Source organism: Nyctereutes procyonoides, unplaced genomic scaffold (assembly GCF_905146905.1).
Source record: "Nyctereutes procyonoides isolate TBG_1078 unplaced genomic scaffold, NYPRO_anot_genome, whole genome shotgun sequence".
Classification (NCBI taxonomy): domain Eukaryota; kingdom Metazoa; phylum Chordata; class Mammalia; order Carnivora; family Canidae; genus Nyctereutes; species Nyctereutes procyonoides.
Genome location: NW_026575040.1, coordinates 22,756,646 through 22,774,139, shown reverse-complemented (window position 1 = coordinate 22,774,139; position 17,494 = coordinate 22,756,646). Strand labels below are relative to the sequence as shown.

The 17,494-nt window shown below is 42.0% G+C and overlaps 1 protein-coding gene across 2 annotated transcripts in view; it reads right to left on the bottom strand.

Annotated features, from left to right (window-relative positions):
- GNB5 (G protein subunit beta 5) overlaps nt 1-17,494 on the bottom strand; it is a 44,661-nt gene that overhangs the window by 12,464 nt on the left and 14,703 nt on the right. For both annotated transcript variants that reach the window (XM_055320227.1, XM_055320228.1), the window contains exons 4-5: nt 16,235-16,311; nt 12,396-12,528 (exon numbers count right to left, since the gene is read on the bottom strand). In XM_055320227.1, coding sequence (XP_055176202.1) covers nt 12,396-12,528; nt 16,235-16,311 — 210 coding nt within the window. The remainder of the gene's footprint in view (nt 1-12,395; nt 12,529-16,234; nt 16,312-17,494) is intronic.

Genomic DNA, 17,494 nt, shown 5'->3' with positions numbered 1-17,494 from the left:
AAGCTTCTGAGCCAGAAGATAAGATCAAAGGCAGGTTTTAGGAAAATATATCTCAGGTCAGTGCAGCCAGCCCTCAAACAGCTTCTGCAAACTTCCAAGTACAAGGGCCAGCCATACAGTGAGAGGAAGCCTGCAGCACCTGGGGAGAGGCACAGCGGGTGGAGTTAGGGTTTTAATTTTTGCCACAGCCAGTGTGTGTGAGGCTTGGGCTCAGGCTGAGCATAGCTTCGTGGGGCTGAGGGAAAGGCAGAGGAGGTGCAGGGCTCCTAGCCTCTCAGACCCAGCTGGCGGTACTGTAGAGCCTAGGGTGCTGATGGCACAGCCTCCCTGCACCCCCACCTTCCTGCTGCTCACAGGGCCTGGATGAGGTGATAAGACTGCAGGAAGAGGCTCTTGTAGGGTCAGTGCCACATAGAGAGCCCTCTGTGAGTGCAGATTACCGATGGCTGAGGAGAGGAAATGAGTACCAGGCTTAAGGACTGCTAGCATTCAGTGCACCCACTGACTGCACTGCGCCTACAAATCCCTCCTGTTGGTGGTGGTTTTCTCTCTTTTTTTTTTTAAGATTTTATTTATTTATTCATGAGAGACAGAGAGAGAGAGAGAGAGAGAGAGAGAGAGAGAGGCAGAGACACAGGCAGAGGGAGAAGCAGGCTCCATGCAGGGAGCCTGACTTGGGACTCGATCCCGGGACCCCAGGATCACGCCCCGAGCTGAAGGCAAGCACTAAACTGCTGAGCCACCCAGGGATCCCCGGTTTTCTCTTCTCTCCTTCCTTCCTGTTCTCTTCCCTTCTCTCTTACAGGTACTTACAAAGAATCTTTTTTTTTTCTATGCAGGAGAGAAACACAACTCAGGAAGAGGAATCTACTCTCACCCTGATCTGGTGCCTCCTGCCTGCCAGCAGTCTGGGGAGGCCTAGAATCTCCTTGCAGCTAGGAGAAGCCACTTTGGAGGTCCTCCCTGAAGCAAGAGCTGGATGAGTTCCAGAGAGCTTAGGCTTCTTGGGTGTGGCCCCCAAGACCCTTCTCAAAGCTCCCACTCAGGGGCAGCTCTCAAATCTGAGGAATCTCCAAGGCTGCAAAGCTCCTGTTTTGTGGGACTCCCTCAAACCTTGGCCTGGGTACACCCAGGCTTATAAAAGCAGCTTATGAAAACACAAGACTTAGACTGGGTCTTAATTTGGGTACTTATATTTTATAATATACTGTAATTCCTTTTACTCTCTCCTGGCCCACACCCACTCCTGCCCTAACACTTGCAGAGAGCCAATAATCTCCAGTCTTTTTTGGGACACCCAAACAATCTGCTTTAAATGATTACCTCAGCTTAGCTCTTTAATTTGCAAATTTTCCATACCATATTCTTCAAAGAAATGAAGGGTTTTTAAAAGTTATAAGTAAATAGTAAAGAAATATTAAAAAAAACTTAATATTTTTGTGATCTTCATTACAAGTAAAAATTGAGTTTAAAAACCAAACGCTCATCACGATAAATGCACTAAACAGAACTTCTAACACGCTGTCAGTCATTTATTCAGAATGTAGAGAATTTGTAGGTTATGGGGCCCCTAGGTGGCTCAGTTGGGTAAGCTCAGGTCATGATCCCAGGGTTCTGGGATTGAGCTCTGCATTGGGCTCCCTGCTCAGTGGAGAGTATGCTCCTCCCTCTCCCTCACCCCTACTTGTGGTCTCTCGCTCTCCCATATAAATAAAATCTTAAAAAAAAAATTTGTAGGCCTAACATTGTAATCTTATGACAGCCTCTTGACTTTTTCTTTTTCCATCCTTGATTATCAAAATGGAAGGAAACTTAAGATTCATTAAGGTACCCAAACCAGGCCATGCATCTGAATCACCCAGGAAGCTATGATTATTAATAATAATAAAGTAAAAAAAAATAAAGTAATCAGGGATCCCGGAGTGGCTCAGCAGTTTAGCGCCTGCCTTCAGCCCAGGGCGTGATCCTGGAGTCCCGGGATCAAGTCCCACGTTGGGCTCCCTGCATGGAGCCTGTTTCTCCCTCTGCCTGTGTCTTTGCATCTCTCATGAATAAATAAAATCTTTAAAATAATAATAATAATGAAGTAATCAAACCTAACATTTATTGATATTTACCAGGGGCTATCCTAAGCATTTTACACAAATCATGCCATTCAATCCTCAGAATACCTTATGAGAGAAGAATTTGCTACCATTGTCTCTTGAAAGTGAGAAACAGGAAACAGAATAAGGGCAACCCTTTCGGGTCCCCGCCCTCTTCGAGAGCTTTGTGCTCTATCACTTGATAAACTTTACTATTGCTCAATAAACTTTGCTGTGCCTACCAAAACAAAACGAAGAAACAAAACAAAAAACCCCAAAACCAATAATAAAAAAACAGAATAAAATCTTGTTTAGGGGATCCCTGGGTGGCACAGCGGTTTGGCGCCTGCCTTTGGCCCAGGGCGCGATCCTGGAGACTGGGGATCGAATCCCACGTCGGGCTCCCGGTGCATGGAGCCTGCTTCTCTCTCTGCCTCTCTCTCTCTCTCTCTGTGTGTGTGTGACTATCATAAATTTAAAAAAAAAAAAAAGACCATTTAAAAAAATAAAATCTTGTTTAGGGGACACCTGGGTGGCTCAGCGGTTGATTACCTATCTGCCTTCGGCTCAGGGTGTGATCCTGGAGACCCGGGATCGAGTCCTACATCGAGCTCCCCCCAGGGAGCCTGCTTCTCCCTCTGCCTGTGTCTCATGAATAAATAAATAAAATCTTAAAAAAACCCAACTTTGTTCAGGACTGAGCCGCTAGAACACAGTGAAGCCAGGATTTGATCCCAGGTGCCTGACTCTGAGCCAAGACCTTCACCCTGCTCTGTCTTCCAGGGAGCATCCGCAAGGTGGTAGCCAGCAGGGCCGCCTCTATCCTGGGCTAGCTCCTGCTTTGCAGGAAAGCACTTTCTAGCTTACAGGTGCCCTTTTGATCTCCACCTCCAGCACCTGTGGTAACACAGGGTGAGGGTGATGCGATTCCACCAGAGGGACTTTAGATATCTGAAGACTCATTGTTCTTGCATCCCTCTGAGCCTTCCTTCATCCAGGCTAAATGTTCTGTGTTACTTTGGCTGCTCCTGGGGCCCAAAGACACCTGGTTCTGGCCACTGCAGCCAGCCCAGCCACAGTGCTCTCTACCGTCCAGGTCTATGAGAATCCTGGTCGCAAACAACAGGTGCAAACACTGCACACTGAGTCCGAACACCCTTCTGCTCAGCAGTTAAACAGCCAGTCACCTGGTCTCCCTGCCACGAGACTCGCCTCCCCTTCTGACCTCAGCCAGCTGAAACCAGAGTGGGCCATGGAAGGCTTTAATCTGACTCAGATACTCTCCTTAAAGAAACCCAAATCTGACCCAGCTCCTGCAATGGTTCCCTGTCCATCTCGAGGGTCAGGCGGACTCAGGGGCCCCTTTGATCTGGCCCTGCCCACCTCTCAGGCTGCCTGTCTCCCACTGGGCTGCCCTCACACTTCACTGGCAACACCCCCTTTCTCCAAGGCTTACCATTTCAGCAAGTTTGCCACCACCCCTCCCGTTCTGAACTTTCAGCTTCCCCCGCTGTTAATCACAGATGGTTTCCATGAAGGTCCTGAGAACAGAGACTGAGTGTGAGCGAGTCCACCTCCAGAACCGGCGGTATCTGGCAATGTGGGTGGTGGGCACCTACGAAGATTTGCTAAATAGATATGAATGAATAAACTAAGGATCCTTTTATGACTTGTTAAAAAAAACTTAGTCAAAGTGTTAAAATTCTATTGTTTTCACCTTGCAGTTTATTCGAAGTAGGGAACAGATTTACTATTGAAAGCTTTTTCTTTTGGCATTGTTAAAACAGGAATATAAAGTAAGTACAATGAGGTGTATAAAGTGCACAACTCTGGAGCTCAGCAGCTCATTCAAGTTTTACACATTTAAACATGTTGCAGCCACTGCTCAGACTGAAAGATAGGCATTCCCACCCCCTTAGAAGGTTCTCTGTTCCACTCCCATAACCACCAAGTAAATTAGAGGAGGATGTTGAATGTGGTATGCAGTTTATCTCAGCTCTCTCTTATTAATAGCCCTGACTTTTCCCATTTTTGACTTATTAAAAATAATAATAATAACCAATGAGAAACAACGGGAGCTCCCTCTTAGAGCCAGCTGCTAGAGCACACCTCTCCTGTTAAAGAAAGACACTTACATTGCACAAAGTAGACCTTAAAATAAAGACTGTAACAAAAGATAAAGCAGGGCACTACATAATGACAAAGAGAAAACTCCAACAAGAAGATATAACGATTGTAAACACCTATGCACCTAACATAGGAGCACCTAAATGGATAAAGCAACTACCAACAGACACAAAGGGAGAAACCGACAGTTACACAATAATAATAATATGGGACTTTAACACTCCACTTACATCAGTGGATGGATAATCCAGACAGAAAATGAACAAGGAGACGGTGGCTTTGAGGGACACATTGGACCAGATGAGCCTAACAAACGTTAGAATATTCCATCCAAAAACAGTGGAATACACATTGTTTTCAAGTGCACAAAGAACATTCTCCAGAATAGATCACAGGTTAGGCTACAAAACAAGTCTCAATAAATTAAAAAAAAACTGAAATCATATCATTCATCTTTTCCAAGTACAACAGTTGAGCACAATCAATCACAAGAAAACATCTGGAAAGAACACAAATCAATGGAAGCTAAATAACAGACCACTAAATAATGGATGGGTCAACCAAGAAATCAGAGAGGAAATAAAATATACATGGATACAAATGAAAACGAAAACACAACAGCCCAAAATCATTACGATACAGCAAAAACTGTCCTAAAAAGGAAAATTATAGCAATACAGGTATACCTCAAGAAGCAAGAATATCTTGAATAAACAACCTAACCTTACCCCTAAAGGAGCTAGGAAAAGAACAAAAGCCAAAGCCAGTAGAAGAGAGGAAATAACAAGATTAAAGAAATCAGGACACCAGGGTAGCTCAGTGGTTGAGTGTCTGCCTTCGGTTGGGGGCGTGATCCCACAGTTCCGGGATCGAGTTCCATATCGAGTCCCACATCGGGTTCTATCTACATAGGGAGCCTGCTTCTCCCTCTGCCTATGTCTCTGCCTCTCTCTCTGTGTCTCTCATAAATAAATAAATAAACAAACAAACAAATAAATAAATAAATAAATAAAGTCTTAAAAAAAAAAGAAGAAGAAATAAGTGACACAGAGACTAAAAAGACAATAGAACAGATTGATGAAACCAGAAGCTGGTTCTTTGAAAAGATCAACGAAATTGATAAACCTTTAGCCAGACTCATCAAAAAAAGAAGAAAGAGAACTCTAAATAATAATCAGAAATGAAGAAGAAATAAAGCTTACACTAGAGAAACACAAAGGATTATAAGGGATATTATGAAAAATTAAATGCCAACAAATTGGGTAATCTAGAGGAAACAGATAAATTCCTAGAAACACATCCCCTTCCAAAACAGAATAAAGAAGAAATAGAAAAAAATTTTTTTAATTCTTTTCACATCAATCTAACTTTTTTTAAATTTTTATTTATTTATGATAGTCACAGAGAGAGAGGGGGAGAGAGAGAGAGAGGCAGAGACATAGGCAGAGGGAGAAGCAGGCTCCATGCACCGGGAGTCCGACGTGGGATTCGATCCCGGGTCTCCAGGATCGTGCCCTGGGCCAAAGGCAGGCGCCAAACCACTGCGCCACCCAGGGATCCCAAGAAATAAAAAATTTGAATAGACTGGTTACTAGCAATGAAATTGAATCACTAATTAAAAAAAAAAACTCTCAAAAAACAAAAGTCCAGGACTAGTTGACTTCACAGATGAATTCTACCAAATATTTAGAGAAGAGTTAATACCTATTCAATTAAACCATTCCAAAATCTAGGAAAGCTCCCAAATTCATTCTACAAAACTTGGGTTATCCTGATACCAAAACCAGATTAAGACAGACAGACAGACACACACACAAAAGAATACTACAGGCCAATATCTCCGATGAACATAGATGCAAAAAATCCTGAACAAAATATTAGCAAACTGAATTCAACAACACACTAAAAAATCATTCACCATGATGAAATAGGATTTATTCCAGAATGCAGGGTGGTTCAATATCCACAAACCAATCAACATGATACCTCACATAACAAGAGAAAAGATAAAAACCATATGATCATCTCAGTAGATGCAGAAAAAGCATTTGGCAAGATTCAACATCTATTCATGATAAAAACTCTCAATGAAGCAGGTTTAGAAAAAACATACCTCAACATAATAAAGGCCATCTATGAAAAAGCCACAGCTAACATCATATTCAATGGGGACAAACTGAGAGCTTTTCCTCTAAGATCAGGAACAAGACAAGGATGCCCACTCTCACCACTTTTATTCAACATAGTACTGGAAGTTCTACCCACAACAATCAGACAAGAAAAAGAAAGAAAAGGCATCCAATTTGGTAAGGAAGAAGGTAAGTTGTCACTATTTACAGATGACATGAGAGCATATATAGAAAACCCTAAAGAGGGGGAGGGGCAAGATGGCGGAAGAGCAGGGTCCCCAAATCACCTGTCCCCACCAAATTACCTAGATAACCTTCAAACCATCCTGAAAATTTACGAATTCGGCCTGAGATGTAAAGAGAGACCAGCTGGAACGCTACAGTGAGAAGAGTTCGCGCTTCTATCAAGGTAGGAAGACGGGGAAAAAGAAATAAAGGAACAAAAGGCCTCCGAGGGGGAGGGGCCCCGCGAGGAGCCGGGCTGAGGCCGGGGCGAGTGTCCCCAGGACAGGAGAGCCCCGTCCCGGAGGAGCAGGAGCTGCACCAACCTTCCCGGGCGGGTGGAAAGGGGCTCGCAGGGAGTTAGAGCAGGACCCAGGAGGGCGGGGATGCCCTCGGGCTCCCTGGGACACTAACAGACACCTGCGAGCGCAGGAGAGTGCGCCGAGCTCCCTAAGGGCTGCAGCGCGCACAGCGGGACCGGAGCAGCTCGGAGGGGCTCGGGAGCAGCTCCAGGGAGGGAGCTGCAGGGCGGGAGCGCGAATCCAACAGCGCAGGCCCCGGAGCACAGGGCGCCAGGACACAGCCCAGGATCCGGCCTCCCCCTGGGACAGGCAGAGGCCGGGAGGGCCCAGGACAGCAAGGACGCTCCTGCCCCGAGCTGAGCAGATCAGCGGCCCCGCACCGGAGCCTCCAGGCCCTGCAGACGGAGAACCGAGAGCCCCAAGCCCCGTAGTTCCTGCGGAGGCTAAATCCAGGCTTCCAGAGCTGCCATAGCAACTGCGGCTGTTCCTCCTGGGGCCCAACGGGGTAAACAACCCCCGCTGAGCCCGGCAGCAGGCAGGGGCAGAGCAGCTCCCCCAAGTGCTAACACCTGAAAATCAGCACAGCAGGCCCCTCCCCCAGAAGACCAGCTAGACGGACCAGTGATACTCCCCCGTGTTCCAATACAACTTGTTTTTGGCCACTCTGCACTGAGCAAAATGACTAGAAGGAAAACCTCACCTCAAAAGAAAGAATCAGAAACAGCCCTCTCTCCCGCAGAGTTACAAAATCTGGATTACATTTCAATGTCAGAAAGCCAATTCAGAAGCACTATTCTACAGCTACTGGTGGCTCTAGAAAAAAGCATTAAGGCCTCACGAGACTTCATGACTGCAGAATTTAGATCCAATCAGGCAGAAATTAAAAATCAATTGAATGAGATGCAATCCAAACTAGAAGTCCTAACGACGAGGGTTAACGAGGTGGAAGAACGAGTGAGTGACATAGAAGACAAGTTAATGGCAAAGAGGGAAACTGAGGAAAAAAGAGACAATCAATTAAGGGACCATGAAGACAGATTAAGGCAAATAAATGACAGTCTAAGGAAGAAAAACCTACGTTTAATTGGGGTTCCCGAGGGCGCCGAAAGGGCCAGAGGGCCAGAATATGTATTTGAACAAATCCTAGCTGAAAACTTTCCCAATCTGGGAAGGGAAACAGGCATTCAGATCCAGGAAATAGAGAGATCCCCCCCTAAAATCAATAAAAACCGTTCAACACCTCGACATTTAATAGTGAAGCTTGCAAATTCCAAAGATAAAGAGAAGATCCTTAAAGCAGCAAGAGACAAGAAGTCCCTGACTTTCATGGGGAGGAATATTAGGGTAACAGCAGACCTCTCCACAGAGACCTGGCAGGCCAGAAAGGGCTGGCAGGATATATTCAGGGTCCTAAATGAGAAGAACATGCAACCAAGAATACTTTATCCAGCAAGGCTCTCATTCAAAATGGAAGGAGAGATAAAGAGCTTCCAAGACAGGCAGGAACTGAAAGAATATGTGACCTCCAAACCAGCTCTGCAAGAAATTTTAAGGGGGACTCTTAAAATTCCCCTTTAAGAAGAAGTCCAGTGGAACAATCCACAAAAACAAGGACTAAATAGATATCATGATGACACTAAACTCATATCTGTCAATAGTAACTCTGAACGTGAATGGGCTTAATGACCCCATCAAAAGGCGCAGGGTTTCAGACTGGATAAAAAAGCAGGACCCATCTATTTGCTGTCTACAAGAGACTCATTTTAGACAGAAGGACACCTACAACCTGAAAATAAAAGGTTGGAGAACCATTTACCATTCAAATGGTTCTCAAAATATACCCTAAAAACTATAGAACACTTCTGAAAGAAATTGAGGAAGACACAAAGAGATGGAAAAATATTCCATGCTCATGGATTGGCAGAATTAATATTGTGAAAATGTCAATGTTACCCAGGGCAATTTACACGTATAATGCAATCCCTATCAAAATACCATGGACTTTCTTCAGAGACTTAGAACAAATTATTTTAAGATTTTTGAGGAATCAGAAAAGACCCCAAACAGCCAGGGGAATTTTAAAAAAGAAAACCATATCTCGGGGCATCACAATGCCAGATTTCAGGTTGTACTACAAAGCTGTGTTCATCAAGACAGTGTGGTACTGGCACAAAAACAGACATATAGATCAATGGAACAGAACAGAGAACCCAGAAGTGGACCCTGAACTTTATGGTCAACTAATATTCGATAAAGGAGGTAAGACTATCCATTGGAAGAAAGACAGTCTCTTCAATAAATGGTGCTGGGAAAATTGGACATCCACATGCAGAAGAATGAAACTGGACCACTCTCTTGCACCATACACAAAGATAAACTCAAAATAGATGAAAGATCTAAATGTGAGACAAGATTCCATCAAAATCCCAGAGGAGAACTCAGGCAACACCCTTTTTGAACTTGGCCACAGTAACCGGAGAAGGACAAACAGTGTATGTTCTCATTCATTTGGGGAATATGAATAATAGTGAAAGGGAATATAAGGGAAGGGAGAAGAAAGGTGTGAGAAATATCAGAAAGGGAGACAGAACATAAAGACTTCTAACTCTGGGAAATGAACTAGGGGTGGTGGAGGGGGAGGAGGGCGGGGGGTGGGGGTGAATGGGTGACGGGCACTGAGGGGTACACTTGATGGGATGAGCACTGGGTGTTATTCTGTATGTTGGTAAATTGAACACCAATAAAAATTAATTTATAAAATTAAAAAAAATAAAGATGTAAAGATGTATGCTTAAACTGCCTGGGACAGTGCCTGGTGCCTAATAAATATGAGCTATTAAAAAAAAAAAAAAAAAAAAAAGAAAACCCTAAAGATTCCAGCAAAGAAACTACTAGAACTGATAATGTATTCAGTGAAGTTGCAGGATATAAAATTAATACATAGAAATATGTTGCATTTCTATACACTAATGAAGCAGCAGAAAAAAAATTAAGAAAATAAGCCCATGGACAACTTGTACCAAAAAGAAGAAAATACTTAAGAATATACTTAACCAAGGAGGTGATAGATCTATACTCTGAAAACTGTAAAACATCAATGAAAGAAACTGAAGACAACACAAATGGGAAGATATTCCATACTCCAGAACCAATATTGCCAAAATGTCAATAGCCAAAGCACTTTACAGATTTAATCCAATCCCTATTAAAATACCAACAATATTAAAAAAAATACCAATAATATTTTTCACAGAACTAGAACAAACAATCCTAAAACTTGTATGGAACCACAAAAGACCCCACAAATTAGCCAGGGCAATCTTGAGAAAGAACAAAACTGAAACCCCAGATTTCAAAATACACTGCAAAGCTGTAGCAATCACAGAATTATGGTACTAGCACAAAAACAGACACATAGATCAATGGAACAGAAGAGATTCCAGAAATAAATCCACACTTTTACGGTCAATTAATAGTAAAGTAGGCAAGAATATACAATGGAAAAAAGACAGTCTCTTCAACAAATGGTGTTGGGAAAACTGGACAGGTACATGCAAAAGAACGAAACTGAACTACCATACACAAAAAATAAATTCAAAATGAATTAAAGACCTAACCATGAGAGCTGAAACCATAAAATTCCTCAAAGAAAACAGAGGCAGTCATTTCTTTGACATTGGCCATATAAACATTTTTCTAAATATGTCTCTTTGACCAAGGGAAACAAAAGCAAAATTAAACTATTGAGATTATACCAAAATAAAAGACTTTTGCACAGTGAAGAAAACTATGAATAAAACAGGAAGATCACCTATTGAATGGGAAAAGATTTTGCAAATGACATATTTGATAAGGGGTTAATATCCAAAATAAAGAAAGAACTTACACAACTCAATACCAAAAAAGTAAATGATCCAATTTAAAATGCCAGAGGACTTGAATATACATTTTTCCAAGGAAGACATATAGATGGCCAACAGACGCATGAAAAGATGTTCAACATCACTCATTGTCAGGAGAATGCAAATGAAAACTACAATGAGCTATTACTTCACACCTGTCAGAATGGCTAGTATCAAAAACACAAGAAATAACAAGTGTTGGCCAGGATGTAGAAAAAAAGGACTCTCTTGTATTATTGGTAGGAATGCAAATTAGTGCAGCCACAGTGGAAAAGAATATGGAGGTTCCTCACCAGTAATTCCACTACTGGGTATTTTACCCAAAGGATATAAAAACACTAATTAAGAAAGATGTATGCACCCCTATGTTTGTTGCAACATTATTTATCATAGCCAAATTATGGAAGCAACCCAGGTGCCCATCCATAGATCAATGGACAAAGATGTGGTATATATATAGATACACACACACACACACACACACACACACTTACACACTGGAATATTATTCAGTCATAAAAAAGAATGAGATCTTGCTATTTGCAAAAACATAGATGGAGCTAGAGATTATAATGGTAAGTGAAATAGGTCAGAGAAAGACAAATACCATATGATTTCACTCACATATGGAATTTAAGAAACAGAAAAAAGAAGAGACAAGCCAAAAAAGACTCTTTACTGATGATTTTTTTTTACCCCATGCCCCCACCCTTCAGCAACCCCCAGTTTGTTTCCTATGATTGTCTCTTATGATTTGTCTCCCTCTCTGATTTCATCTTATTTTTCCCTCCCTTCCCCTATGACCCTCTGCTTGGTTTCTTAAATTCCACATGTGAATGAGATCATATAATTGTCTTTCTCTGATTGATTTATTTCACTTAGCAAAATATCCTCCAGTTCCATCCACATTGTTGCAAATGGCAAGATTTCATTTTCTGATTGCTGAATAGTATTCCATTGTGTATATATGTATATACACACACATATATATACATATATACATGTATATATACCACCTATATACACACACACATATATATATATATATATATATATATATATATATATATATATATATATACCACATCTTCTTTATCCATTCATCTGTCGATGGACATCTGGGCTCTTCCCATAGTTTGGCCATTGTGGACATTGCTGCTATAAACTATGGGGTGCAGGTGCCCCTTCAGATCACTCCATTTGCATCTTTGGGGTAAATACCTAGTAGTGCAATTGCTGGGTCATAGGGTAGCTTTATTTTCAACTTTTTGAGGAACTTCTGTACTGCAAAAAACAGACTCTTAATACAGAGAACAAACTGGTGGTTGCCAGAGGGGAGGTGGGGAATGATAGGTGAAATAGATGAAGGGGATTAAGAGCACATTTATCAAGATGAGCAGTGAGAAATGCATAGAACTGTTGAATCACTATACTGTGCATCTGAAACTAATATAACACTATATGTTAACCATGCTTGAATAAGATATAATAACATCAACAACAACAACAATAATAATAATAATAAACAGGGACACTGGAAAGCTTCCTCTCCCTGCTGCCCCTCCTTAGTTCTCTGTCACTTCCCTTGCTCTCTGGCAGGCTGACCCACCACACGACCTCTTAATGTACCTGCATGTCTGAGTTGGTGAAGCTGCAGGCCGACAAGTAGTTGGTGTGCATTGCGACAGACTTCTTTTTGGCAGCCATGTTTTCATTTTTGTCAAACGTCAGTGGATACACAGAACACTTATTATCCAAGCCACTAGCATGGGAAGAAAAAAGTGTCAAATGCTAATTTAAGAGAATGGAATACATGTATACTTTCTCATTCATGTAATCTTTTCAAAATGTTTTCCCTTGGCCACATCATATATTATAAGCTTTCCTCCAACTTTGAAGATTTTAAATGTATTGTAAAACTGAAAGAAAAAATAGTACAATGAGCACCCAGATACCTATATTCACTAACTTAGCATTTTGTCATATTTGTGGCAGCAAATTCTGAACCCATTTGAAGGTAAATGCAGACATGACATGTTACATTTAAGTACTTTAATTTGCAAATTTACCTCTTCTAAAAAAAAAGAACATTCTCCTAGGTAGCCACTGCATCATTATCACATCTGAAAAAACTAACACAAATTTCATAACAGGAGGTAATAAGCCATCCATATTCAATCTTCCCCATTGTCCCTGGGAGCCAGGGCCCAATCAAGGTTCACACGTTGCATTCAGCTTTTATAGCAGCTGCTACTTCTTCTTCTTCTTTTTTTAAGGTTTTACTTATTTGAGAGAGAGAGAGAGAGAGAGAGAGAGAGACAGCATGAGTGAGGTGGAGGGGCAGAGGGAGAGGGAAAAGCAGGGACCCTTTTGAGCAAGGTGCCCAACTTGGGGCTCCATCTCAGGACTCTGGAATTATGATCCAAGCTGAAGGCAAACGCTTAACCAACTGAGCCACCCAGGCGCCCCTGCTCAATTTAGTTTTTGATGCTCTTTTCTCATCCACTGGACCCCATATTTTAAATGTTTCTTGATATTTCACCAATATTTACACCCAGAGCTCCCTCTGCTTTTGTTTCCTAACAAGCTGTGAGGCAGTCATTGCAGGCACTGACCATCTATCACATGCCGGGGCCAGGAGACAGATATGAGTGAGATGAAGGCACAGCCATTCCTCCTCCCTGAGCTCTCACTCTGAACCATGCTGTTACCAACAACCTGTCTACCTGGGCCCTATCAATTATTCTCTTCCCTGCTGGTCCCCTGCCCTCATGAAAATTTTCCCACTGGGTTCAAGCAAGAAATAACTGACAGAACCATTTTCCAAATTACTGTTAAAGACATTGTTCACGGGGTGTCTGGAGGGTTCAGTCAGTTAAGTGGCTGACTCTTGATTTCCACTCAGATTGTGATCTCAGGGTCAGGAGATGGATCCTTGCATCAGGCTCTGTGCTCAGTGGGAAGTCTGCTTGAAGTTCTCTCCCTCTGCCCCTACCCCCCTTGCTTTCTCTAAAAAAATAAATATAAAACAATAAAGACATTGGTCACTATATTATATATCCATTGCATATTGCAGAAGGATCTACCCAATATATTCTTTTTGTAATACAGGATCAGATAGCTGATATCTCAGTATCAAATATTGAGAAATTATGTAACTCCTCCAACTCTATGCATGTGCTACCATTAATGCCCAGTTAGAAACATATTATCCCAGAGTATTTAAAAATGTATTTACTATTTCTAATGAGTAAGGGCTCTTTCAAGGAGAAAAAAAATCTCTTATGCATTGGGGCAAAATAATCAACTTCATGGCTTTTTTTTTTTTAACTGATTTCTCCTGACCCCCAGGCCAAGGACACGAAGCCATCATTTATGGTGATAAATGATGGTCTCCCTGCCACGTCCCTCCAAGTCTAGCTAAGGAGCATTAAGCTAGACTTGAGGAGATGGATCTCATTCAAGTATAAACTATAAATAAAATCTAAAGCTTGTAAAAAAAAAAAAAAGCTGTCCTCTCATAGGAGAGGTCAGCTTTTATCCTTGGCTGCTGGGGTCATCCCTGAGCCCCTGGAATGGCCTGCCTGCCCGGAGAACAGCTTTGGCTAATAGACAATCTAACAGTGTGATTTTTGGTGGGGGCTTCAGGACATGCATGGTGAGTTCCGACCTCCTCAGATGAACAAGAAACTAAAGATATTTGCCTAAACCTCTAGGACATACTGGAGACTGACGGCCAGCCACATAGGCAGTATGTGATTGAGCCCCAGTAAAAACTCTTGGCACCAAAGACTCAGGCGAGTTTCCCTGGCTGATAATACTCCATGTACCATCAAGCGTAGTGGGCAGGAGGTAATGCCGTCCATGACTCCACAGGGAGGGGACAATGGGAAGCTCTAGGTTTAGACCCCTCCTAGACCCTGTCCTGTGTACCTCTTCCTTTGGCTGGTTCTAATTTGTATCCTTTCACTGTTTTAAAACTGTGAGCCTAAGTATTATAGCACCTTCCTGAGTTCTGTGGTTGTTGTAGCAAATTATCAAACCTGAGGGTGGTTATGGGGACTCCCAAATTTGTGGCTGATATCTAAAGTGACAGAAGTTTTGCGGGGACTGTGTCTCCTAACTATACAGCTGGCCAAACTCCCTTACACTTATCTTAGTGTATGTGTGTATATACACACCTACAGCTAATTAAATGTATTATATATGTAGCGTATATAAATACATATACATCTATATATATCATGTGTGTATGTGTGTCTTCTATTGTGCTTACCTCATATTATTACAAGAAGTAAATGGGAATGAATTTTATATAAATATTACCATTCTGTTATAAAATGGAAATACAGCCTACTTTTGAATTATTAAAAAAATTAGAAAATATAAAATACATGTGTGCGAACATGGGTTCCAAAGGTACACAGGGTCTTGGCAAATGGAGAGTGAATGGAAATATGCCCCCAAACATCCACGAAAAGGGAGGGATGTTGAGGATGACCACTGGTGTGACTCTGGTTGGAGAAGGCTCCAAACTTTTTGCTTGGAGACCAAGGGTTTTCATTTTTGAATTTTTGAAACTTTTTTCTCCTGATTATAAAAATAAATATGTTTATTTTTAAAGATGGAAAATTATAAAGAGAGAGAAAATTACAAAAATTATAAAAAAAGAGAAAAACCCCATAGTCCCATCATCCACAAAGAACTATTATTGGATGTTTTTGGTACAGTTCATCACAGACTTGTTAATGCCTCCTTTCTAAACATGGCTGGGAACCTATGATAGAGACATTTTGGATGGTTCCAGAATTAACACAAGGACAGAAAATTATGTTAGTTACAGTTCTCACTGCCAACTCTGTTAAACTGAGCTCTAGGAGAATAGGGAATAAAACACAATCTCCCTAGCAACCTGGATGTTCTTTTCACTTACTGTAACTAAGAAGTTTCCTTTTTAATGGTTGTATAAAATATTCCCTTCAACTCATGTACTACAATTCACTTAATGATTTCCTTTGATGGACACACTATCCCTCCCCACCCCTCTTTTTTTTTTAATTTTAAATAACGCTACAATATTATTGCTTGTATGGAATTTCTATATTTTGGGTCCTTCCTTTCAAACAAGTTCTTAGATGCGGAATCACTAGATCAAAGGTTATAAATTTTTCAAGGCTTCTGATACACATTACCAACATGTTTTCCAAAATGTTTGCACCAATTTATAGTCCCCACCAACAGCATTCAAGAGTAGAGGGGGCAGGTTTGAAATTCAAGCTACCTTTGGTCTGTAATGAAAATAAGCATTTGTAGTTTCTTCTTTCATGAAGTTCAGGGAGGAACTGAACACATCACATCGTGTAGTCAGTAAACAACAAAAACAGTAAGTTCTTGTTTGTTTGCTTGTTTTTGCCCATCGAATGGTATTTTATGGCTAATGGGAGATCTGAAAAGCTGCTGCTACTTACCCACATGCAATGGCACATCCCGACGGGGCGTACGCACACGCCATCACCCATGTGCAGGGCATAGTGACCGCGTGCTCCTGAAACACAGTATGCAAGCTTCATAGAAGGAATGAGCAGTGCTTCCACACAGATGTATTAAAGTTTACTTTTCACAAAATGAAATTACTGGAGTTCCTGCTAAATCCCATTACCATTTGAAAGGGCAGTGGTGTGGGGTGAAGATCAGTTTGGGACTGACGAGGAGACTCAGCCCTTCATAATCAACTAAAGTGCATGTCATATATTCTGAGAGCTAAAAATCCCAGCCAGCAAAACAACACTTGTAACATTTTACTTCTCTCTCTCTTTTTAATTAATTAATTAATTTTTAAAAGATTTTATTTATTTACTCATGAGAGACAGAGAGAGAGGCAGAGACCCAGGCAGAGGGAGAAGCAGGCTCCATGCAGGGAGCCCAATGTGGGACTCGATCTGGGGTCTCCAATATCATATCCTGGGCCAAAGGCAGGTGCTAAACCACTGAGCCACCCGGGCTGCCCTCTCTCACTCTTTTTAGAAAGATTTAGTTATTTGAGAGAGAGAGAAAACAAGCAGGAGGAGGAAAGAACCCTTAAGCAGACTCCCCGTTGAGCATGGAGCCCCTACATTGTGGGGCTCAATCTCACGACCCATGAGATCACAACCTGAGCTGAAACCAAGAGTCAGATGCTCAACCAACAGAGCCACCCAGGCACCCCTACTTATTTCTTAATGTTATACTCCCCTGGGTCTTCTGAATGAATAGGGGGCCCCATCTTCTTTGAAAGGTCTGTTTGATTTTCACTTCAGTTATTTGCTTTACCTTATTTACTTAGATTCCCCCTATTTTCAATATCTATTCTAAATGATTCTACACGTGTGTTGTGTTGTTTCCTTGGGAAACAAGAGTCTCTGTCCCCCGTGGGCCCTGAAAGCAGTCCTGGGAAGGTCTGAGTGGGGGCAGGGGTGGGCAGAGTGGTCCTGAGTTGTGCTCACAGGTGATAGAGGACCTGTAACATGGAAGCAATGAGAACTAGGTGTGGCAGTTCCTGCTCCTGGCTGGTGGTCGGGTCACCATGTTCTCCTGAATGCCAAGAGGCAAACAACAAAGCCACAATGTAAAACCCTCTGAGTCTGTGGTCTTATTTTCATGAGAAACATGGACGCTGGTTCCTGGTTCCCACACCAGCAAGATGTATGGCCCCATCCAGGCCAGCCATCTGGGGAAACCATCAGTAAAGG